This window comes from Echinops telfairi, unplaced genomic scaffold, assembly GCF_000313985.2.
Source record: "Echinops telfairi isolate 266 unplaced genomic scaffold, ASM31398v2 ScPeMD7_18;HRSCAF=68, whole genome shotgun sequence".
NCBI classification, from domain to species: Eukaryota; Metazoa; Chordata; class Mammalia; order Afrosoricida; family Tenrecidae; genus Echinops; species Echinops telfairi.
Window position 1 is genome coordinate 9,043,562 of NW_022103915.1, and position 26,087 is coordinate 9,069,648.

Genomic DNA, 26,087 nt, shown 5'->3' on the forward strand with positions numbered 1-26,087 from the left:
GCTTCCGACGAGTCGCTAGATTAGGGATGAAGGGGGTTGTCCTCCCGAATGCCTGCACTAAACAACAATTAGCTGTCTGTGCCACAATAAAGGGGTTAGAAAGAACTCAGGCACACTAATTAGACACCTATGGAAAGATCCAGAACTGAGCATGGTCAGACCCAAATCACCTAGGCCAGGGTGGGAGGTACACCTGGGCACACCCACCTCAGGCACCAGCAAGATTACATCACAGGTGCACCTCAACTCAGCCAATAAGTTCCGTTCTCTTGTTCCTGAGTGCCCTGCAAGCGGAGGGTGAGATTCCACCCACCTGCAGGTACACACGTGCCCGCTGACTCTCTTGGGATTTCCTGCTCTTGGCTCTGCGCTCTGGCTTCATGTTGCTGCTCCCTGTGTTGAGAAGCAAGAACCAAGGTATATTACCCCCAGAAACCTAACGCGTCCACGGACATCGATGGTTGATCCAAAGAGCGTGGAACCCGGGCCAGCTTCCAGTTCCTCACCGTGTCCTGATGTTGTGTATGGTCAACGTGTGGGGATTTTCAGTTACTCCACACTCAGGGGTCATCGTCCTGAAGGCTGGAGCTTATTCATCTTCATCGTCCAGTCTTCTTGCCTTCTAGCGGGCAAGGTGGTGTCTTCTGCATGTCTTGGGAGGTTGATGAGCTGCCTCCACTCTGGAAGCCGTGTTCTTCACGTAGCGCAGCTTCAAGGGCTGTTTGTTCAGCGTACAGATGGAACGAGGACAGCGAGAGGATATGTTAGGTAGGTTAGCTAGAGCTGAAAATGTCCGTTAACGTGTGCCCAGAGGGCCAAGCTAGGGGAACAAAGGAGTGGCGCACTGCACATGCCCAGAGGCTTGGATTCCCGCCGGTAGGCAGGGGTGGGCATGAACTTGAATTGGCCCATCTAGGCCAGGTGAATTCAATTCAGCCAATGGGGTCAATCAGGGGTCTTCCACCACGCCTTCCCGTGGAATCCTTGAAAAGGCAGAAGCCCGGAGTCAGGGGGAGAGAGAACTCTGGCACAGAGAGCTTTGGCAGGACTTTGGGACACTTTTGTGTGACGCCGAGCAGCTTCCAACCAGGCCGCATGTTCGGGAGGAGCCCCACGGGTGCCGTGTAAACCTGAAACTTCTTCTGACTTTCATGAAACTCACTTTGATCACGAGCCAGGCTTCAGCGTAAATTCTTTCTCGCGCGGAGCCAAGTGCCCCGACCCGCGGGACTCAGTTATTCGTGGGGGTGAGGAGGACCCAGCCTGAAAGAGAAACGGGCGAGAAAGAGCCAGACCAAGCAAATTCGTGTCAAGGTCTGAGTTTATTGTTACAAGGCTTGCCTTTTAAGCTAGGCAAAGGGGTAGGGGAATGAAGAAGTGATAAGCGAGGGGGTAGGGGAGTGAAGAAGTGAGTGCAAGGAGGGGATGTTTCTCAGGCTCGTAAAGACAGTTTGTGATTAGGCCACCTGGTACAAGGGCGGGGGCAAGTCGTTTTCTGATACACACCAAGGACAAAGCAATCAGCCAGTTCCTGGAACAGGCCCCCAAAGTCTGGCCAGCTCGCGTCCTGCACCTGGGTTGTTTCAAGGCCTCCTGGTCTCCAACACCAAGGACCGAGGTATATCTACCTACAAAAAGATCTAACAGATACAGCCCTGCCACACAACCTACTCCTGAATAACTGTTCAGTAGACACAGAATTTGCTCGATCATAAGCAAGCACGGCAGGTGGCTATACTCAGCCACCTGGTGGGAGTTTCGGGTGCAACTGAGGGCCCAGGTGTCCACTGAAAAGCTTCATCTCTGTCCTTTGATGAGGGGTCCCCTCACCTGTTGATGTTGACGTGAGAACTGCCTCTGGCTAGGCCCTGCAGGTAAAGGCATGCTCCTCAGAGCACTTGAAGTGCACCAGGTAGACACTGGAACAAGGAGTTTCCCAGGGGGGTTGTGTCAACCAGCCAAGGGCCATCCCAACATCAGCCCGTTCTGGACCATCATCACCACCTGCAGAGATGCTGTGGTCTTCTGCTCCCCCCCCCCCCCCCCCCCCCCCCCACACACACACACAGGACAAAGGACATGTTGCATTCCTCCAGTGAGTGGCGCCGGTCGGATCTTCAAGAGTCAGATTCTCCAACAATCCTGAACCTCTCCAGACCAGAGGGAACTTAATAAATAAGGAGGGCCCTGTCAGAGACTGAGAGGAGCTCTGGTGGCATAGTGGTTACACCCTGGGCTGCGAACCGCAAGGTCCGCAGTTCAAAACCACCAGCCGCTCCTCGGGAGAAAGATGGAGCTTCCTACTACCTTGAAGAGTTCCCGTCTCAGAAACTCAGAGGGCAGTTCTACCCTGTCTTATCGCAATGGTCGTGAATGAGCTCCGTTTGTCAGAGACTGGAGACAGGCAGAACTTCAGGGTCGCGACTTGCTCCTGGGCCCCCATGTGGATTAAACCTCTGATGAATCCCCCTGACCGTTGACGAGGGATGTGAATGGCCTTGCTAGCAGACAGAGAGTGTTTGAGAAGTAGATTCGTGCAGATGCTGTCAGGTTAATTGCACCACCTGATCACTTGTTTTCCCTCTTGATCCATTTTATTTATTTTTTTCCCTCTTGATCCATTTTAAACCCGTTCTAGCTTTTATTATGCTCTGCTTCCTTTTCCACGGAGGTTTCTCTCCATTTTATTTTGTGGTTAGTGTTGGGTTTTTCGTTTGTATAGAACTTTCTTTATCTGAAATCCAGGATAGGTAGATCTATAGAAACAGTAACTGGATTAATAATTCCCTAAGGCCAAGACAGGAAAGCTTGGGGGGAAATGGGGAGCGAAGATAATGGAAACGTGAGAGAAGAAAACGTTCCCCGATTGATGGTGGTGATGATGGCACGACTCTTCTTAATATGTTTCAACTACTGAATTGGAGGACGTGTGAATTATATGTCCACAAAACTGTTAAAATGAAAAATAGACTAGACAGACTCCCGGGTCCCTGCTTGGGAAGCCAACATGGTCGGCTAAGAAAATAACCTTGAGCATCCAATGGGATGATGTTTTTGCAAGGCATCTAGTTGGTTGAGTGTTGCCCGGCTTCTCTGGTCCACAGCAGGGAAGGCCGTTGCCATGGGCTGGAGGGAACCCTCAAATCTGGAGCCAGCAGGCTGTCGTGAGGACTCCACGCTGGCAGGTGGCGTCTGAGGTATTGTCCAGAATCGACCATCTGGACGTCTGTCTCTGCCTTTGGTTGTGAGCACCGGGCGGGCAGGGTCAGAGCAGGCAGTGTTGGTGAGGCAGTCGGTGTCAGAGCAGAGGGGGACCAGAAGGGCCCTGATTTGGCTGATCCTTCCACTTGGCTGTTGGAAATGGGACTTTGATTTTCTCAAACACGGATGGTGGGCAAAACATGAGTCACTGTTGTCACGGTCTAAACAGGACACACCCCATCTCTGCAGCCCATCCCCAGCCCACTGCTCACTCTGGCGGGACAGTGGTTTCCAGGTTGGGCTGCCGCCCCCAGCGGTTGGTGGTTAGAACCCACCGGCCACTCCAAGAGAGACAGAGGAGGCTGTCTGCTGTGGTACAGATGGACAGTCTTGGAAACCCCCTGGGACAGTGCCACTCTGCCCTCTGAGATTGCTCGGAGGCAGACGTCAACTCGACAGCAGTAGGTTCGAGTTGGGTTCAGGGTTTTTTTAGGAAAAGCTTGCCAACCCCTACTCAAACCCCACCCCCGACTCCCCCAGGAGTGTCTTCCCATAGAACGGACCAGGTGGATGCTTATTGTGAACGGTTCACAAAGGCAAGTCCAGCAAGTCGGTGCCTTGAGCCATCAGCAGCAAGGTCTGGGTGGGAGGGGACGCTGGTGGCTGCTTGTCTGTCTGCACAGCTCAGACAGAGGCGCTGAGCCCTGGTGAGGAGCAAACCCTCCCTGACTCCGCACCTGCTGCCGGAACTTCACCGCGTCAGCAGCTTGCATTGCCAGCTCATTAAGGCCACTTCCAGGAGCTCCTGGGATGGGGAAGGGCTGAGCTCCAGCCCAGGGTGCCGTGCCTGCCCCCACCCTTTCCCATCCCAGTGAAAGGCTCACCTCATCCCCGTGTGCATGGGAAGTACCACCCTGACTGCCAAGAGACTTCTCACCTGGCCTCATGCCTGCCTCCTGCATCCATCTCCCCCAGGCTCAGTGACTGGCCCAGGCCTTGGCACTGACCTACAGAGAAGGGGCTGCCTGTGGTCAGGTCCCTGGGGAGGCCACGTGGGCCTGTTATCCATCAGTGGGAGGAGGAGAGGAGAATCAGACAATGTCCACTTGTCACTTCTGTTTGTCTGTCCCCTGAGCATCTCAAAGAAATTGCTCCTTATGTGTCCCTCACTCCCTGGGGGCCCAGGGTTTCCAGGCAGCACACAGTGGTGCTCAGAAAAGCAATTGAGAAAGGGTGGTCCCCTAACTCTAGACTCCTGCCCTTGCCCCCTCATGCAACCTTCCAACAGCCCAGAGGGCAGGGTGAATACCATTGCTGCTTTGCAATCAAGGGCAAAGAGCTCAAGTGACTGGCCCAGATTGATTACGCAGCTGGTAAGTGCAAAACCTGGAGTGAACTTAGCCTTGCTCTTTGCTGCAATAAACTGGTATTTGCCATTTTTTAATGAGGCCATCCCAGTTTGTCTTATGGGACACCAGACAAATAAAGGTGCGATGACATGGGAAGCCATGGGCTGGAGCATGGACTTGGGAATGAATGAAGGCAAGGTCAAATCCTGGCTATGCAGTGCACTGCGGCAGAGGCGATCACTGGCCTGCTAGATAACTCCCAACCGCCCTTTCCTCTGCGTGCATCCGTGTACCTGCATGGTGCCCAAGGAGAGGTAGGCAGTGCGCTGTTGTGTGTGACCTCATCAAGCCTCCGGAAAGAGAGCAGGTGTCCTGCTTCCTCCATCCTCCCGTCGGAAAGTTGGAAAATACGGCCTGGGTGATAGAAGCAAAGCTGTATACCAGATGACAGAATTTTGCAAGACCAACAACGTCTTCCATTGCAACCCCTGCTTCTGACAACACAAACTGCACATATGGCTCTCGCCAGAAGGAATACACAGGGATTCGCTTGACTACATTTGTGGGAAGACAAGGGGGATGCTCACCATCATCAGCAAAACCAGACCAGGGGCCGACTGTGGAGCAGACCATCAATCGCTCATATGGAAGTTCAAGTTGGCGTTGAAGAAAATTAAAACAAGTCTACGAGGCCCAAAACACTCTGTGGGACACAACCCACCTGAATTTAGAAACAATCCCGATAATAGAGTTGATGCACTGAACACGCATGATTGAACAGAGCTGATGCACCGAACACGCATGATTGAACAGAGATGATGCACTGAACACACATGATTGAATGGAGTTGATGCACCGAACATGCATGACTGAACAGAGTTGATGCACCGAACACACATGACTGAACAGAGCTGATGCACTGAACATGCATGATTGAACAGAGCTGATGCACCAAGCATGCATGATTGAATACAGCTGATGCACCGAACATGCATGACTAAACAGAGCTGATGCACTGAACACGCATAACTGAATAGAGCTGATGCACTGAACATGCATGATTCAATAGAGTTGAGGCACTGAACATGCATGATTGAACAGAGCTGATGCACCGAACACACATGACTGAATAGAGTTGATGCACTGAACACACAAGATTGAACAGAGCTGATGCACCGAATACGCCTGATTGAATAGAGTTGATGCCCCGAACACGCATGATTGAGTGGAGTTGATGCATTGAACATGCATGATTGAATAGAGTTGATGCACTGAGCATGCATGATTGCTTAGAGTTGATGCACTGAGCACGCATGATTGAATAGAGTTGATGCACTGAACACGATGACTGAACAAAGTTGATGCACTGAACATGCATGATTGAATAGAGTTGATGCACTGAACATGCATGATTAAGTAGAGTTGATGCACTGAGCATGCATGATTGAGCAGAGTTGATGCACTGAACACGCATGATTGAGTAGAGTTGATGCACTGAGCACGCATGATTGAGCAGAGTTGATGCACTGAACATGCATGATTGAGTAGAGTTGATGCACTGAGCATGCATGATTGAGTAGAGTTGATGCACTGAGCATGCATGATTGAGCAGAGTTGATGCACTGAACACGCATGATTGAGTAGAGTTGATGCACTGAACACGCATGATTGAATAGAGTTGATGCACTGAGCATGCATGATTGAGTAGAGTTGATGCACTGAGCATGCATGATTGAGCAGAGTTGATGCACTGAGTATGCATGATTGAGTAGAGTTGATGCACTGAGCACGCATGATTGAGTAGAGTTGATGCACTGAACACACATGATTGAGTAGAGTTGATGCACTGAGCACGCATGATTGAGCAGAGTTGATGCACTGAACATGCATGACCGACGACCAGATGAGCTGCGGGGTGAAGTCCAGCGCATCATACACAATGAAGGCAGAAGGTCGTTAAACAGGCAGGGAAAAAAGGAAAGACCAAAGTAGATGTCAGAAGAAATTCTGGGGAAAAAATTCAGGTGTTAGTTTTTTTCCTTTTCCTTTCCCCCAACAGTTTAATTGCCACATAATCCACATAGTATACAAATCAATAGTCCATCACACCAAGAGGAGTTGTACAGTCATCACGACAATCAGTATAAAAAATGGTCATCTTGTACTCGTTGTTATTATTAGCTCCCTGTTCCCCTCAACCTCCCCTGTCACACCCCCAGCAAACCATTCATCTAGTTACTGTCTCTATAGATTTACCTCTTGGTGCCTGGCTACCAAAAGATATAGTGTCTGGGGTCTTAAAGGCTTGAAGGTAAACAAGCAGCCATCTAGCTGAGAAGCAACAAAGCCCACATGGAAGAAGCACACCAGCCTGTGTGATCACAAGGTGTCGAAGGGATCAGGTATCAAGCATCAAAGAACAAAAATCATATAATTGTGAATGAGGGGGAGTGCAGATTGGGGACCCAAAGTCCATCTGAAGGCAACTGGACATTCCCTTGCAGAAGGGGAGGGGCAAGTCAGTCAGGGTACAGTATAGCACTGATGGAACATACAACTTTCCTCTAGTTCTTTAATGCTTCCCCTCCCCCACTATCATGACCCCAATTCTACCTTATGAATCTGGCTAGACCAGAACATGTACACGGGTACAGATAAGAGCTGAAAACACAGGGAATCCAAGATAGATAAACCCCTCAGGACCAGTTTGAGAATAGCCATACCAGGAGGGGAAGGGGACGTGGGGGGGAAATGGGGAACCAATCACAATGATCTACCTATAACCTACCCCCAGGGGGATGGACAACAGAAAAGTGGGTGAAGGGAAACATTGGTCAGTGTAAGACATGACAAAATAATAATAATTTATAAATTATCAAGAGTTCACGGGGGAGGGAGAGGGAAAAATGAGGAGCTGATACCAAGGGCTCAAGTAGAAAGAAAATGTTTGGAAAATGACGATGGCAACAGATGTACAAATGTGCTTGACACAATAGATGGATATATGGATTGTGATAAGAGCTGTATGAGCGCCCAATAAAATGATTTTTTTTTAATTTACCTATCCTGAATTGCATAGACAGAAAAAAATATTTTTAAAAAGTAATAACAATAACAAAGTGAAATGTAAAACCTTCCATTTAAAAGAAAGCATAAAATATTGAAAACTAGAACAAATTTAAGGGAGAGCAAATGATAGGGTGCTAAATTTCAACTTAACTGCATCTGCAGGAATCCACTTTCCCATGCCGGCTGCATGGGAGCAAGGCTAGCCACATCCCTGGTCCGTGGTCAGGGGGGTTCGCTAGGGGCTTAACCCACGTGCATTTCCTCTTCACTTTTTTTTTTTTTACTGAGATAGCTTTCAAATGGGTCAAAAGGGTGAGACTTGCTATTGAATGTAGAGTAGCTAAAGCAAATGGAAGAAATAATGATGTAAAAGAGAAATTTCCGGGGGGAGCGGGGAGGGAGGGGAAAAATGAGGACCTAATGTTGGGGGTTTAAATGGAGAGAAAATGTTTTGAGAAACGATGTACAAATGTGCTTTACACAATTGATGTGTGTATGGATTGGGATAACAGTTGTATGAGCCCCTAATAAAATGTTAAAAAAAAAAAAAAAAAAGCCAGGAAAGAAAGCGAAGACAAAAAAAAAAAGAGAGAGAAATTTTCAAAAGGCTGCTCAAGAAGACAGGGAAGTATCCCAATGCAATGTACAAACTTCGGCAGGGAGTTGCCAGAACGCCAAGCCAGATTCAGAAGAGGAGATGGACTGAGGGATGTCATTGCTGGCGTCAGACGAATCTCTCCAAAAACAGAGAAGGCCAAAAAGATGTCTGTTTGTGTCTCACTGGCTACACACAGGCATTCACCAGCATGGATCCTATCAAGCTGTGAATGGCATTGTGAAACATGGGGATTCCAGCACAGGTCATGATGCTCTTGTGCAACCTAGGCCTAGACTGAGAGGCGACGAGCACACAAGACGAGGGAATACTGTGTGGTTTAAAATCAGAAACGGCGTGCATTAGGGATGCATCCCTTTACCATACTTATTATTCAATCTGTATGCTGAGCAAATAATCAGAGAAATTGGACTGTATGAGGAAGACCGTGGCATCAGGATTGGAGGAAGGCAGATTAATAACCTGCAAAATGCACATGGCAAGGCCTTACTTGCTGAAAGTCAAGAGGAGTTAAGCATTTGCTGCTGAAGGTCAAGGACTACAATCTCCAGAGTGGACACACCTCACTGTAAAGGAAACAAAACTCCCCGCAATCCGACGGAGAGCCAGCATCGCGATCGAGGAGACGAGTGGACGTTGTCCAGGGGGTCCTTTTACTTGGCTCCAAAATCAACACACATGGAAGCAGACATTAAATCCTATGTGCGTGTGAAAGCCGCAATCAGGAAGACCGCGGACGAATCATGGTGTTGGAGAAATAGATCTGTCTGGGACGGAGTACAGCCAGAATGCTCCTTAGACGTGCGGATGGGGAGCTCTCGTCTCTAGTATTTCGGAGATTATATTCTCGAGAGAGGAAGGACATCGTGCTTGGTAAAGTAGAAGGGCAGGGAACAAAGAAGACTCAGAAAAATGGGCTGGCAGAGTGGCTGCCACAAAAGGCTCAAACATAACTGGGGGGTGGGGGGAGCAGGGGGCAGGGGGGCGGGGAGAGAGGGGATGCTATGTCGCCGGGCAGTGTTTGGTCCTGTGGTGCCTTGGGTCACTGAGAGTCCAAGCTGGCTGGCTGGCTCCTAACCACGACATCTTGTTTAAGTCACTACAATGACACACACACTCTCCTTGACCCCAGCTTGATCATCCAGAGTGCTGGAGAGTAAGAGCTTGCATCAGAGTTCGTATGTGCGTGTGGCGGGTATATCATCTTCTGTCAACTTGAGCGAAGGGGTGGAGTCTAGCCTGTCAGGGCACAGCTTGATGACCTCATTTGGAGGTGCAATGGAAATAAATAGCTCACTGGAGGGCAGACATCCTCTCTCTGCTTGTCAACCTTTCTATGGACAAGCCACATGGAGCTATGTGGGTGGAGCCAGAGCCCTGGAGCTGGCGGAGCCATGTGGAGACATGGCTGAAACACCAGCACTGAGATGCTTCCATCGCCACTGGATCCACAAGACTCTCCCCCCACTGGCCTGTGGTCTTCCTGCATTTGGCATCATTGCATGTGTTGCATGAGTCTGAAGAGCAATTTATAGACTGGTATCGGACATATGGGCTACTATCGGACTTATGGACTTGATCTGGACTGGGCTGGGATGTTTTCTCAATATTCAATTGCTCTTTGATATAAAGCTCTTTCTTATGCACATAGGAGTGTCCCTGGATTTGTTTCTCTCGTCCACCCAGACGGACACAGTGTGTTAGACGACAGCTAAGGTGGAATGAACACCTACTACTTTCCAGGCATTGTTCTAAGCGTGTCACCCGTCCTGGCATAGCAATTCCTCTCATCAGCCCCTGAGGGAATTACGTCAGTGCAAACATCACCATCAGTATTTCTCTAGACTTCCTCCCAGAGGGGGAAGCCCTGCAGGTGGGGTGGTAACATGTTGAGCTGCTGCCCTCAAGGTCAGCAGTTAGAAACCACCAGCCGCTCTGAGGAAGAAGAGGAGGTTTTCCGCTCCTGTAAAGAGTTACAGTCTTGGAAACTCACAAGGCAGGTCTACCCTGTCCCACGGCGCGTCTATGAGTCAGCAAGTCAATGGCAGTGAGTTTGGTTTGGGGTTGGCCTTCCAAAGAGATGCAGGAATCCCAGTGCTTACACAGAGAGAGGAAAGAGTCTGTCAGATCCTTCGGAGGTTCTCCCTCCTGGGTCAGGGGCCAGCAGAGAGGAGAGATCAGTGGCCACTGGCAGGGCTGGGGGCAGATTGAAATTGCCGCTGTTTGTGTGTGCCTCCCATCTGTGTCGGGGAGCAAAAGTCAAAATGAGGCTATAGTGACAAGTGACTCGAAGGTTCATCAGGAAGAGGGAGCTGGGAAGAACAACCAGAAAAGGAAACAATTGAAAGACAGAGATGCTCTGCCGGGGACGTTAGAGTAGACGACGGTGAGGGGTCCTCACCAGAGCTCTCTGAGGCAGAAGTGGTACTCGCCCATTTTAAAGATGGAGAAGTCGTTTCTGCGTGGAGATGGAAGCCGATCTGTCTCTCTGGAATTTTCTCTCTCCATCTCGTTTCCAGTGGCCACTGAATGGATTTCAACTCGTGGCAATGCTGCTATGTGTATCCATGGCTGATTTTTCGGAAGTTGATCACGGGGACTTTCCTGGGAGGCCCCACCCACCGCTCAGTTAGTAGTTACATAGATTAGCCATCTGCACCCCCAGGGGCGCCATTGCACCCATCTAGTCTTTCTTCTCCTCATTGCCATCACAGCGCTGTCTAGCGACCCCGTAGGACAGGGTAGAACGGCCCCAGTGAGTTTCTGAGACTGTAACTCTTGACGGGAGTAGAAAGCCTCGTCTTTCTCCCGGGAAGCAGCTGGTGGTTTTGAACTGCTGACCCTGTGGCTCACAGTGCAGCAGGTAGCCGCTGCACCACCAGGGCACATCTTATACCCGGACAAACACAAACCAAACCAGTGCCATCGAGTTGGTTGTGATCCCTGGTGGCCCCGGGCTGTGCTCCAGAAGGGTCCATGTGTCAGCTGTTTCAGCAGCAGGCGGCCAGGTCTTGATGCTGACTCACCACCAAGCAGCAGAGTCCGTGGAGGTGGTGTGTTTCGTTATACTGTTGCAGCTAAGTGCTGAACCATTTGCACACCCAGGGACTTCTGGAACCTCAACCTAGAGAAAGGGCTTGAGAAAGGATGTAAACCCAGTGTAATCAGATCCTAGGCTCTCTGTATTTCCCAAGCGTCCTCCAAAGCTGTACTTGAAAGCCCAGTTGCCCAGGGGAGACGCTTGTGAGCAGCTAGAAGCTGTCGGGTCCGGCTGCAGGAAGAGGCAGGTGATCTCGCTGTGCCCGCTCTATCCACAATGGCTGATGAGAAGACATCTGTAATATTTGGAAAATGCTGTTTAATAGGTACACTCCTAATTGAAGATTATCATGCACGCACATGCGCACACAGGCACGCGGGCTATTGAGTTAATACCCAGGACCAAGAGGGCCTGCAGGAAGCTTTATTGATGCAAATCTGAGGCTGAGCCAGGGACTGTAAATCCTGAGCCTCATCTTGTCCCTGCTGTTTGTTACAGGGACTCAAAGCATCTCAACACGTTGGGACGGTCATCTGATTCAAAGAGCAGAGTAACAGAGCATCTCGATGGCCTCCATGCCCATCAAAGACTCCCCCAGGGGCCATTAGGAAACTCGGACTCGGGTGGTGTGGACTCCCAAGCCCTGTCACATAACTAGAGCTGATGGATAACCCTGATGGCCTTGGATCTTGGCTCTGACCATCTGCACATTTGAGATTCGTGGAAGATGTTAAAGGACGCCCAGGGTTCACCTCGCCTTCCTTTCCCAGCATCCTCTCAGCCCCCCCCCCCCCAGGGATGGCACATGTTATCCTGGCATGGGCTCTGCTGTCAGATGAAGGCCTGACAATGCTTGTGTCTGGTTCAGAGGATGCCAGGCTGGGCACAAACACGAGCTTTGCACTCTGCGTCTGCCAGCTGCCAGCAAGCAGCCGGCTCTACCTTCTCAATCCCTCTCAAGTCCTCCCTCCCTCGCCATCATCACTGCCACCATGAAAAGTAATGGACCAAACAGAGAAACAAACGTGCTGCCCTCGAGGCCATGCCCACTCCTGGAGACCCTATCGGACAGGGTGGAACGCGCCCTGTGAGTTTTCGAGACTGTTAACTCTTTGGGGAGTAGAAAGCCTCGTTTTTCTCCCACAGAGCAGCTGGTGGGCTTGAGCTGCTGATATTGCAGTTAGCAGCCCAACCTGGAACCCGTGGATGCCACTCAACTAATCTGGGTGCATTACAGAGGGGGGTCAATGACTCCTATGCACTGAATTCCCACTGAACTCTGTGGGAAACAGAGGATTTCTCCCGAGTTCTCTCCCCCAAATATATGCCAAACTTAGCTGCTTGCAAATGACTATACACTGGAGGTCATCAGAAGTAGGTCAGGGTCATTCTCCCTAAGGGTTATCAGCCATCTAGACCAAGCAGGCACCACTGTTTATCCCACAACAAATAGGGCCCACTCCCTTCTGATAAGGATAGTAGTTGTCTGTTTCCTTGTAGGAGATGCCAGAGAGGTCAAACCCGCCCTAGGATGACCAAGGTTAGGCTACCATCATGAATCTAGGGTCCGCCCATCTTGTCACATGTATACCCCTAGACCTTCCGGTTCCTATGGGCACACCCCTAGCTCATCCCCTTCTTGTTACGCTTATGCCTATCATAGATCCCCTTCCTACAATGTGTGTACCTATTGTACTGCCCCTTCCTGTGATGCGTGGTTACCTGTAATCATGCCCCCTGAGGGAGATATAACCCTTGGTTAGCAATAAAGTGGGGGCTCTCTCCTGCTCTCAAGGCCGGGCTCCCCCCACGAGGAGCACCAAGCGGGGCTGAGGTGAGCATGCTACCATGAAACGTGTCTGACTCCATTATTTGACTCTTCTATCTCTCATGCTCTCCAAGACTTTACTATAATCTTTATTTAGTATCGCTGTACAATCGCGCCTACCGGACCTGTGATGATTTGTTGGGGACTCTCCTTGCCCCACAGATAACTGCCGTATGTAAAGACTGATCAGCACCTTGTACCCCCGGGTCTTATGAAATTCTTACTACAAAGCTTTGTGACAAATCCCAACCCCACTGCCCTTGAGTCAACTCTGCGCAATTGCTCCTCTGTAGGAAGTTTTTTACAGACGCCAACCGCCGCCTCTTTCTCCTGCAGAAGGCCTGGTGCATTCACAGCCGAGCGCCTTATCCACTGTTCCACTAGAGGAGGATTCGACACTGTGTACCCCATCCTACAAATGGGGAGACTGAAACGTAGAGGTCCGAAATAGCAAGATCATGGTCCTTACAGCTGAGGTTAGAAAACCTGGGTTTCTCTGCAGAGACAAGATGCATTAGACTTAATTAAATCCAAAAAGTATTTTTTTGGACATCTATTCTCTGACCAATATTCTCCAAAATTCTTCGAACACAGCAGCACATGACAATTTTTATATACAATATACAGCAACATGTATAGAATGTGCATCTATGTAATTGCTGTTATTGGAGATAGATAGGCATGTGTTCTTTTAACCTCTGGGCAGCAATTATATATGTATATATATAATTTCTAACCTCTACTTCTGTGTAACTTGTCCTAGGTCATAACAGCTGAGCCCCGATGACTGGGGGAGGGCAGGGAGTGAAAAAATTACAAAAATATGATTTTAAGGGGATTGGAATCTTTAAAATAGAATTCCAATTTTATGACCATTGGAATCCTTAAAATAAAAACCTGTGGAATCAGCCAGGGGGGAAGTAAGCTAAAAGTGCAGGGAAGGAAGAGCTCCTTCTAGCATCGAGGGAGCTTCAGATTCAGAAAAGCCATCCTTAAAAACCAAGCACCAACCAAAGGTGAACAGCATCAATGAAACTCCATCCCAGTCACAGCCCAGCTCAGTCCTAAAGAAAGAGAGAGATTCTTTGGTGGAAAAAAGCATTACATCATTTTTGTGTGAGTCATTTACACACAATACCGAGTGTACAACAAGCTCAGGAGGCACTCCACCAAAGGCAAACAAAGATCTACAAATGACATCAATTTTGAACGTTGCCAACAAAGGAAAAGTAATTAGAGTGAATATATTCAAAATAAAGGAAATTATACACAAGGGATAAACATGGAAACTGTTCATCAGTAATATGTTTTAATAGTCATATGACTGAAACACTCAATGAAGACCTCACTGGTTTTAAGAGCCAACTAGATAAAGCAGAATACAGGATTAGTGATGCAGAAGACAGGTCAATATCTGAACAAAGAAGAGCCAAACCAAAGCACACAAGTTAAATAGAACGAACATGACAGAGCCAACCACATGGAGCATGATGGACCGGCCAACATGAGTGTAACTGGAGCGCCACTAGGAAGGAACAACTTCTGGAGAAGGGATTGTAGAAAGTCAGTTTGAAAGAGGGATATTCCAGCGAGGTGGAGGATTGACATAATGGCTCCAGCAATGGGCTCAAACACAGGAACGATTTGACGGTGCAGGACCAGACATTTGTTCTTTTGTGCATGGGGGTCACTATGCATTGAAACTGGCCAACAGCACCTGGCAACAACAAGAGAGAAAAAAAGAGATTCTTGAATGTCAGAGCAAACCAGCCTCTGACAACCGAGGGGTCTGTAGGTGCAATTGTACTGTTAAAATGTATGAAGATAATAGTAAAGCCATAGAAGACAGGAGAGCTGGGAGGGAGAATAAAATAAAGGAGGCAGACACATTTATGGTGGCATGCGCCCCTCTGGGATGGCCATGACCTCAGCAGCCAGGTCTGTACGCAGAGAGGAGAGTATATTTCTAACCAAGGATTATATACATTTTAGGGGTGTGTAAGCCCCCCTGATTACAGGTAACCACCTACGTCACAGGAAGGGGCTGTGCAACAGACATGACAGGAAGGAGATGAGCTAAGGGTGTACACGCAATAGGAAGGGGCTAGACTAGGGGTACACAAGTGACAAGATGGGCAGACCCTAGATTCAAGATGGCAGCCTAACCTTGGTTCTCCTTGAGCGGGCTTGAACTTGTCTCTGGGCTCTCCTTCAGGGAAACAATGCACTATCCTATCAGCAGGGAGGGGGCCCCACCTATGGTGGGACAGACAATAGGGTCTGATTGCTCTAGATGGCTGATGCCCTCAGGGAGAATACCTCAAAGCCGCTAACCACCCACCGTGCTCCAGCAAGCAGCATCCGAGGTTGGGCATGTATTTGGGGGGGACATTCCACCTGGGGGGAAAAAACCTTTCTGTATCCCACACTTGAAAAGGCAATATTTAAAAAGGGGATTTCCAAAAATAATGAAAGATACCAACCTACAAGTACAAGAAACTCTATGAATTCCAGACCAGAGAATGCCAAGAAAACTCACCTGGGCACATTATAGTCCAACCACGAAAAGACTCAAGGCAAAGAGAAGATATTAAGAGTAGCCACAGGAGAACGTGACTGTGAGTGAGTTTTTGTGTCTACTTGGCTGGCCCAGAGATCTCCGAGGCTGGCAGTTGAGGCCCCGCTATGATGCCATCTAACACAACAGTCAACTCCATGATGGGCTCTGCTGAGCGCCAAACAGTGCCTCAGGTCACAGCCCTGGTGAGATCTCCTCAGAGACCTCCTCGATACGTTGGTAGACATTGTGGGGCATTTCTTCTTCTTGCTGCTCTGGATCCCACAGCTGTCAAGAATCTCGGATTCGATCTGGGACCGTTTGTCTAAAAGGCTGGAGGGAGTAGGCGAGGGTTTGTGATTGGCTATAGCGTCTGGGAGGCGGGGCCTTCAGGTAACCAAAACCCCTCCTCTCCTTGCTCCAGCCTGAGACTGCTCAGGGCTTGCTTCACTTTCTCAGAGGGACTCGGCGACCCAAGAGCTGATTCCTCGGGACGAAGCTGCCAGAAGAGCTCTGGAAGACAGTTGGAGGCCAAGAGTCCCTACTGTGGGTGCCTCGGGTGCTGTGCTGACAATGAGTGGATGCTTCCCAGTCGTCGGCCTCCGAGGCCTGTCTGGGGAAGGCGGGATGGCTGCGCAGGGTGCACCGAGATTCCTCTTGACCTTCGACTTCGACGAGACCATCGTGGATGAAAGCAGCGACGACTCGATCGTGCGCGCCGCGCCGGGTCAGCGGCTGCCGGAGAGCCTGCGAGCCACCTACCGCGAGGGCTTCTACAACCAGTACATGCAACGCGTCTTCCAGTACCTGGGCGAGCAGGGCATGCGGCCCCGGGACCTGCGCGCCGTCTACGAGGCCATCCCCCTGTCGCCTGGCATGGGCGACCTGCTCCAGTTCGTGGCCGAGCAGGGCGCCTGCTTCGAGGTAATTGTGATCTCCGACGCCAACACCTTCGGCATCGAGAGCTCGCTGCGCGCCGCCGGCCACCACGGCCTGTTCCGGCGCATCCTGAGTAACCCCTCGGGCCCGGACTCGCGGGGGCTGCTGGCGCTGCGCCCTTTCCACACTCACAGCTGCGCGCGCTGCCCTGCCAACCTGTGCAAGCACAAGGTGCTCAGCGACTACCTGCGCGAGCGAGCCCAGGACGGTGTGCACTTCGAGCGCCTCTTCTACGTGGGCGACGGCGCCAACGATTTCTGCCCCTTGGAGCTGCTGGCGGGGGGCGACGTGGCCTTCCCGCGCCGCGGCTACCCCATGCATCGGCTCATCCAGGAGGCGCAGAAGGCCGAGCCCAGCTCCTTCCGCGCCGGTGTGGTGCCCTGGGAGACGGCCGCCGACGTGCGCCTCCACCTGCAGCAGGTGCTGCAGGGGTGCTGAGGGCGGCCGCCGCAGGGGGCGGCAAGTGGGACAGACTGACTTATGGATGATGCCCCTTTCGCTCGCTTGGGGACCGCACTGCTGCGGGGGGTTGCGGCCTCTTCTCCTTGGGTTCGGAGCGGTCGCCATGCAGTTCTCCAGCTCTGCTGCAACCGTTACATCCCGTGCTCGGCCACCCGAGGCGGGGCGGGCTCCTTGGAAGGTTGTCGGGCTTCCGTGGCAGAGGCGAGAAGTGGCATGTCCCGCTGCTTTAACTGCCCCTTCCCTGGTCTGCTCTCAAGGAGACCTAGTGTCCGGAAGTCCTCTAGGGCCCAGCCACCTATGGTCCACGTGACTCCCATCGGAGAGAAGATGGCACCCTCCGCCGACGGCCCCAGCCCCCCTCTTCGACCTTGCTTCACCCACCGTGGTCTCACACTACAGTGAGCCCTCGCCACTTCGCGCTTCGACTTCCGCGGCTTCACTATCGCGGTTTTTGCGTAACAGCGCATGCTCTGTCATTACTGCCACTGATTGGCTCATACTGTAACGTCCAAAATGTTTTACTGTATTTTTCCTTTTTCGTTTAATAAATTGGGTAATACGAGTGTAATGGTGACTAAAGGGTGTTTTTTCATGTCCTCTATGCTCTAACTACGAAAATATTTGATTTACAAATAAGGAATCCTACTTCGCGGAATTTCATTTATCACGGTAGGGTCTAGAACGGATTAACCGCGATAAACGAGGGTTCACTGTATTGCTAAACAGGCATCCCACCCACCCACCAGCTCCCCGCCAAAGGAAAACAAGCCAGAGGAAACAGTCACCTCCTGGTGGCGGCACGAGGTAGCGCACCGTCCGGCTCCGAGGACCTGGCAGCCTGCGGCAGTGCCTCCTCTCACCCCCAGCCTCGTCTATGCAGCAAGAGACCAGGGACTTTTACCAAAGTCGCCCCGTGAGCTAGGTCCTCTGAGCCTCTCTGCCCACCCCCATGTGGAACAGGAAGTCATGTTTTTAAGCAGAGCCAGCAAAACTCCTCCCTCTTTGGTGTTCGGAGCTATAAAGAAGGTGAAGGGGGGTGGGGGTGGGGGGAGAATCCACCATATTGCCCACCAAGCCCGGGAGCCATCAGAGCCTGCCATCCTCGGATTCGTTTGACACTGCCAGGCACAGGCCCAATCTGCATCATCTCCCTGCTTCCTGGACTGCTGATCCTGGCAGCTGCATGGTTGCGGATGAGCTTCACAATTGACCCACAGACTTGAACTTGACCGGATTTACCCATTCCTACAACTGTGAGGGCCATCTTTCGTGATCTAAGCTCCCCTCTTTAAGATAAGCCTCGCTGGTTTTGCGTCTCCTGAGAACCCAACCTAATACAGTTACCTTCAGAGGAGCAAGTCTAAGACGGATAACTGACTTGTTAAGAAAAACGATGGAAGCCAAAAGATGATGAAACAACATCTTTAAAATGTATTTTTTAAATCCTTCACCTGTGACGATTGCCGCAATCTAGTAGAATAAATAATAACAACTAGATGAACAGAGAGACATTTTCAAGTGATAATGAGTGCTTACGATCAAAGTAAATTGGGATCATGGAACAGAGATTAATTGGGGCTTGGTGTTTGTCCTCGGGCTCTGCGTGTTGAGTCCATATTGAGACAGACACCCCTGAGCGCTCACCAAACAGCCAACCCTGCACGGACCATTTCCAATGTGACTGACCATCCAGGTGTCTCCTGCCAGCTTCCTCTTTAGTTTTTCAATCATTCAGCACAAGCCATTCAGTCCTATACCGACCTGGCACTGTGCTGTGTATAGGGACACAGAAATTCAGACTAGCCACTGGCCTTGGAAGATAGCTACCCTTCTGGAGTTGACAGTAGGCAGTGTGTTAGTCTGGGTACTTTAGAGAAACAAATCCACAGAAACTCATGTATAAGAGAAAGTTTTATATAAAGGTTAAGTGAGCATCAAAAAAACATCCCAATCCAGTGCTGCCAAAGCCCACAACTCCAACATTAACCCATATGTCCAACACCAATCCACAAAGTCCTCCTCCATCTCACAAAACAGACGCAATGATACTGACTGCAGGAGGAAAGCCGAGTCAGTGAACGTGTAAGCATCTCAGTGTTGGCAGGGATCTCCACCCGGGTGCTCCAGCACCCAGGGCTGCATCGGGGTAGGTCCACGCGGCTTCTCCTTGGGGATGTCTTGCAGGAAGGGAGCCTTGCCAGCTGAAGCACAGAACTGACTAAGGCAGCTGCACCCTGGTCCGACCATCACAAAGCTAGAGACCCAAGAATTAGAAAGGTGAGGCTCACCGAGCCATTTGTCCCTCCACCTTTCAATTAACCCCACATGTGTTTATCGGCCAGGTTGGCACAATAAACTAACTCAGGCAGTATAGATCCAGGACTGGACTCTCAGCTTGCTGATCTTTAATCCAACACCCTGTCCAGCACCATGTTGAGTCCATGTTAAGATGCCCTGGGCAATGCTCACTGAGGAATCCTCAGAACTGAGACGGCAAGGCGCTCTGTTAGATGCTCCTTCTTCCTGGAACTGCCAGTCTGGTGAAAGCCACGGGCCTGGGTACCACTGAGCCTGAAGGTCCCTCCAGTTTTGTTGCGGGTATCCAACACCCCCACTTCCAGGGATGATGACCCTGTTGCGGGTATCCAACACCCCCACTTCCAGGGACGATGACCCTGTTCAGCTCCTGTGACCAAGACAGATTTGGGATGTGGTCAGTGTCTTCAGGGTTGCCCAGCTCACAACTCGTCCAGTGTGCTGGAGAGTGCCCCTCCCCCACCTGCCCCAGGTCACTTTCAGTTCTTTGGGGCAGTCCTCCAGGTCTCACCTTTCCTCTTCCGCCTTCTTCCACAGCCTCTTCCTGCGGTGACTTGGTCAACATTCCGTAATTGATCTCTAGGCTGTAATCGTCTCTACTTTCTCACTTGACCTCTCTGGGTCTTACTATCCATTGTGATGGCAACATAGAACTCGCAGGCAAAGTTCCGGTTTAGGATTTATTCAGGAAGTTAACAAGTTGTCGTGCCAGTGAGAAACGCAGGGTAGTTGTTTATCAGGATGTTGTTACAAAGTCTCAGGTCTGCTAATATGTGGGGAGAAGAAGAGGGGGTCCCCCACAAATCACAGGTCCGGTAGATGCAATTGTACAGCAATAATCAGTAAAGATTATAGTAAAGTCATAGCGAGCATGGCAGATACGAGGGTCAAATAAGGGAGGCAGACACATTTCATGGTAGCATGCTCACCGCAGCCCCACTTGGTGGTCCTCATGGGGAGAGCCCAGCCACGAGAGCAGGAGAGAGCTTCGGGGGTGAGAGCAGGAGAGCCCACGGGGGAGCGAGGACAGGGGAGAGCCTCTTTTTTATTGCTAACTAAGCGTTATATCTCTTTAGGGGGACATGATTACAGAATCACGCGTCACAGGCAGGGGCAGTACAATAGGCATACACATCATAGGAAGGGGATCTATGATAGGCATAAGCGTAACAGGAAGGGGATGAGCTAGGGGTGTGCTCATAGGAATGGGAAGGTCTAGGGGTACACATGTGACAAGATGGGTGGACCCTAGATTCATGATGGTAGCCTAACCTTGGTCATCCTTGGGCGGGTTTGACCTCTCTGGTGTCTCCTACAAGGAAACAGACAACTACTATCCTTATCAGAAGGGAGTGGGCCACATTTGTTGTGGGATAAACAGTGGTGTCTGCTTGGTCTAGATGGCTGATAGCTCTTAGGGAGAATGACCCCTAATCTACTCCTGATGACCTCCAAGTGTATAGTCATTCTCAAGCAGCTAAGTCTGGCATATATTTGGGGGAGAGAACTTGGGAGAAAGCCTTCTGTTTCCCATACTAATAAATGCCCAAAGGGAATGCCACTCAGCTGTAAACCTCAGCCTGAAGGCATTGAGCTTAAACTTTGTGGCTCAACAAACCCAACTTCCCCCATTACATGCCCAGAGGCACCCACTCCAGGAAGCCTCAGCCCAAAGGCCCTGGGCTGCACTTCTGTGAGTCAGCTATCCAACTACCCCAATTAAATGCCCAGATGCACCCCACTCCACAAGCTGCCTCCTGCACAAAAGCACTCTGTTTTACTTGCTCTGTGGGTTGGGAGGTCCATCACTGGGTCTCAGGCTCTGGCTCCTGGTTCTGCTGCTGCTCTGATGGTGTAGCTGTCCTCTTGATCCAGGAGGTCCGCTGCACAGGGATCTCAGGTCCAGAGGGTGTGCTCCACTCCTGGCTCTTGCTAATAATGAGATCCCTCCTCCTGCTTTCAGAGGCCGATTTTTTTTAATTAAATAATTGTTATTTTCTAATATCATTTTATCGGGAGCTAATACTGATACTGTATCATTCCACATTCAATCACATCAAACCGTATTGTACAGTTGCGACCACAATCAGTTTCAAAACATTCTCTTTCTTCTTGAACTCCTTGATATCAACTCCACTTTGCCCCCTACACCCCCACCCCCACTGTACCCCAAGGAGCCTTTATTCTACTTGCTGTCTCTACAGGTCCATCAATGAGAGGGCTCATGGTATACACAGCAGGATGGCACTCCATGTAGTCTAGTTCGTAATTACTCACAGGTGAATCCTATTAGTGTCTTACCCAGACTTCTGACCAGATCCATTGGTGCAGGGAAGGTCCTTTGGGGGGAGTTAGAGACGATGGCGAGAAGAGCCACGTGAAGTCATTCACTGCCGCTGTCCTTCTGGTCTTCAAACAGGGCCTTCGGATCCCAGCGTCAGCACCATTTCCCCTGGAAGCCTGGCCGGACCATCCATACCCAGGGGCGTGACATGCTTCTCTCCAAAGGCAGCGTCCCTCCTCCCCTCTGAGCTACCCGATCCCGAAGCTGATGGTCTCCTGAGGCTGTCGGTGGTACCGCTGGACCCTAGCCCAGTGTCTGGCACTGCGCCGTTAGCCAAAATGTTTGCATGACTTAAGAAGGAGGTCGCCAACGCTCATCCTCCAGAGATGGGAGTGTGGAGCCCTGGATAGAACAAAACACACAAAACAAAACACCAGAACCCATTGCCCTTCAGTCAAGTCCCAGTCAAACCTACCTTATGCAGAACTCTGACCAACGCCCCAGGTTACACCAGAACGCTCTCATCTCCAACAGCACCCTGGCTCTGAGGCCCAGAGCTGTGAGATGTGAGAAAGAATGAGGGGGGGACGAGATGAAATGTGTCTTCTAAACCCAAATAACAAACAAGAGATGCCAACCCCTAGAGCAGTGGTTCTCAAGCTGTGGGTCGCGACCCCTCTGGGGTTGAACCGACCCTTTCACAGGGGTCGCCCAATTCATAACAGTAGCAAAATGACAGTGAAGAAGTAGCAACGGAAATCATTTTATGGTTGGGGGAGGGGGTCACCACCACATGAGGAACTGTATGAAAGGGTTTCGGCATGAGGAAGGTTGAGAACCACTGCTGGATGACTGATCCCATTGGATAATTATAATGTGATGTGTTGGTGTTGGTGTCGGTGTTGGTGTTGTTAGAGACTGTTAAGTCAGTGTTGGGCTGCTGACTGCAAAGTCAGCAGTTTGAACCCACCAGCCCCACCACAGGAGAAAGATGGGGCTCTCTACTCCCCTGAAGACTGACTGCCTCGGAAACAGAAAGGGGCAGTGTCGCCCTGTCCTGGGGGGCCTCAGGGAGATGGAATTGACTCGATGCATTGGTTAGTGTCCATGAGTTCCCCACATCTCTGTCCACTGCCTGGCCAGTGGGTGTGCTCACGGTTGGGGCTTAGGCATGTAAGTCCTTCCTTAATGCACCCCGGAAGATGCGAGAGTACATGGCCTTCTACTCCCGCTAGACAGGAATGCAAAGACCCTAGCTATCCACTGTTTCTGAGGGGTCTGCCTGGTCCCCCAGGAAGACAATGTGGACTCACTGACCTTCAGGCTACTAGTGACGGAGTCCACATGTGCGTTTAGTGCCAGCCCGGCGTGGAGCCGCAGGGGGACAAAGAAAAGAACCAAGCTCTGGCCCTGCCCTCCATGAGTGAGGGCTGTCAGCCGCAGACGTGACTTGGAGCCCTTTGCAGTTAGGCTTTTGTTTCTTGAGTGGTTGTCCAGGGCAGGGCGGCACAGCGCTCTAACGTTCACAATCAACCCCCAAATCCCCATGGACGAGCCAGCGCACGGCCTTCCCACGCGCCCTTCCGAATGACCCACTGCACTTTCACACGTTATACAGCCACGCTGCACGGCTGCTAGTTTACCTTTAAACCAATACTACGGTTTGTTTTTTTAATTAATGAGAAACAAAGGGGTTCGTGTGTGGTTTGCTTGATGTATTTACTCACCCCCTGGACATGTTTGGGTGTTCTTTATTTTGAATTTCTCTCTGGAATCCTGTTTCCTGAGGGACGTCTTTTATTCCCTTTTATTTTTCAGGTCAGTGGGCACTCAGAGCGGGATTGCCTGTTGGTGCTTTTACACAAAAGGAATGCAAATAACAACCCTCCCGTCCAGGAGGCCTGCCGGCAGCTGATCCCTGGAGTGCCAACCCTGGGAGGGGAAGCGGCCAGAGCCCCTCCAGCCAGCCTCGCTCCATTTGCTCTCTGGCTCTGCGTCCTCCAGGGGGCGATAACGCTCCAAAGAACGCCGGCCTCGCTCCTGGTATAGGCACCCAGGAAAACTGCTTTCTTGTAGCATTTCTTGAGTTGACTGGAAGCTGCTGAGAAACCTCTTCCTTGTCTGAAGAACATGCTTTAATGTTTTTCCCCATGTAGGGATGTTGGTAATTGTGTGTGTGTGTGTGTGTGTGTGTGTGTGTGTGTGTGTCTCCAGTTCTAACTGCCGACATCGGGTTTCTCCATCATGTCTCCCCACAGACGCACAGAAGTTGATTTCTTCACACTCCATCTGAGGATGTGCGTGTGTATGGTCCCCTTTTGTGTAGTTGGAAAAAAAAGGTACTTGCAATGAACAAGGTGTTGGTTTGGTAAAATTCTGACCTATGATCTCTAGCTTCATTTCTATCACCACGTCCCTATCTTCCAACTAGTGTTCCTTTCTCTTTGTTTCCAACTTTTGCCTTCCAATCACCAATAACTATCGGTTCATCTTGATTTTGCATGTTTGATCGATTTCCAACCGAAGTCATTGGAGAAGTCTTTGATTTCGTCATCACTAACTAGCTTTTGTGGTTGCGTGCATTTGAATAATAGCTGTCTTGATTGCATTTCCTTGAAGATGGATAGATACAATCCGATCACAGACAGCGTCATACTTCATGATGGATTTAGCAAGAGCCTTTCTCCAATAAATGCCAAGCCATTCCTCTTGATTGTGTTCTTCCCGGCACAATAAACCATAGGATCTTCTGATTCCAGATGGCCAGCACCAGTCCATTTCAGCTCACCACTGCCGAGGATCTCGATCTCCACGTGTTCGAGTCCATAGTCCAGTTTTCCTAAAATCACACAGCACGTATTTCAAGTTCCAATCCTTAGAAGATTTGGGGGGCTGTTCTTTTTACCTTGAGTCATGACTTACCATGCCCCATCAGCAAAGGAAGATCCGGAAGGCTCTACTCCCACTGGCTTTACTGGATCATGTCACCATGGTCAACTCCCCTCTTGGGGTCATCGTCTCTTTACTCACAGTTCAGGGGCCCATCTGCTGGCAGTATCTCTGGCAATGCTCTGCTTCCTTGGTTTAGACCTTCAGTATTTGAAAATGCTTCGAAGCTGTGCATTAGGTCTTCAGCGGCTTCCTCCTCTGGAGTGGGAAGTCGAATCCCTCTTCTTTGTCTGTTCTTAGTCTTGAGGAGAATGGGAGTTCTGGACCCCTCCTTGTGCTCCTTCAGAACTTGTACACGGATCAAGAAGCAGCTGCGTGAACAGAAGAAGGGCATGCTGCCTGGTCTAAAATTGAGGAAGGTGTGCCTCGGGGTGTAGCCATCCCTTTACCACGCGTGTTCAATCTGTACAGAGCAAATCAGCAGACAAGCTGGATTCTAGAAGGAGAGTGAGGCATCAGGATGCGAGGAAGGATTATTGTTAACCTGCGGTATGCAAATGACACAGCCTTGCTTGCTGAAAGTGAGGAGGACTTGAAGCACTTGCTGATGAAGATCAAGGATTGCAGCCGTCAGTGTGGATGACAGCTCAATGTCAGGAAGACCTAAATCCTCACCACGGGACCAACAGGTAACATCCTGATCAATGAGAGAAGGTTGAAGTTGTCAAGGGTTTCAGCTTGCTTGGATCCACCGTCAGTGCTCATGGAAGCAGCAGTCAAGAGATCAAATGACGTATTGCATTAGGTAAATCTGCTGCACAAGACCGCTTCAGAGTGTTGAAGAGCAAGACTGTTACTTTGAGGACTAAGGTGCGTCTGACCCAAGCCGTGGTATTCTCCATTGCCTCATATGCTTGTGACAGTTGGACACTGACTAAAGACGCCCCGAGAAGAACCGATGCATGTCAGTTGTGGTGCTGGAGAAGAATACCAAAGTACCCCGGACTGGTACAAGGACAAAACAGTCAGAAGGATGGCAAGACTTCATCTCGCAGACTTTGGACATGCTGTCAGGAGAGACCAGTCCCTGGAGGAGGACATCACGCTTGGTAAAGTGGAGGCGTGGTGAAAAAGAGGGAGGCCCTTGACGAGGTGGATTGACACAGTGGCTGCATCAATGGGCTCAGGCACAGGAACCATTGTGTGACTCCCCACAGAGAGGAAGTCCGTTTGGACACCCTAACTGTATCTGACATGGTTGTACCAAACCACGCTCCCTCACACCCCAGGGGAGGAAGTGTGGAGTTGGGGGTGGGGGTGGGGTTTGCATAAGTCTACTTCATCGGCCTTTCACTGGGGGGAATTCTTCAGGGGAAGGTCAGAGTGTGCCTCAGTAAAACGAAACCAAATGTTTCTAACTGCTGACTTAAAGGGTGCCAGGCAGGGTTCCTTGCAAGTGGGGGGAGCGCATTCCCAGGGAAACAGCCCCATCTGCTGGATCATCGGTGGTGTGACACTTTCTTTAACCCAAAAGTGG

The 26,087-nt window shown here is 50.5% G+C and overlaps 1 protein-coding gene across 1 annotated transcript; it reads left to right on the forward strand.

Moving 5' to 3' along the window:
- Positions 1-16,233: 16,233 nt before the first annotated feature.
- Positions 16,234-17,037, forward strand: LOC101662514 (phosphoethanolamine/phosphocholine phosphatase-like). Its single transcript, XM_045287719.1, has one exon. The coding sequence runs from the start codon at positions 16,234-16,236 to the stop codon at positions 17,035-17,037; it is 804 nt and encodes a 267-aa protein (XP_045143654.1).
- Positions 17,038-26,087: the final 9,050 nt, after the last annotated feature.

Bases quoted from the DNA above. Each gene is read 5' to 3' on its own strand.
- LOC101662514 (XM_045287719.1), top strand. From the start codon at position 16,234: ATGAGTGGATGCTTCCCAGTCGTCGGCCTCCGAGGCCTGTCTGGGGAA.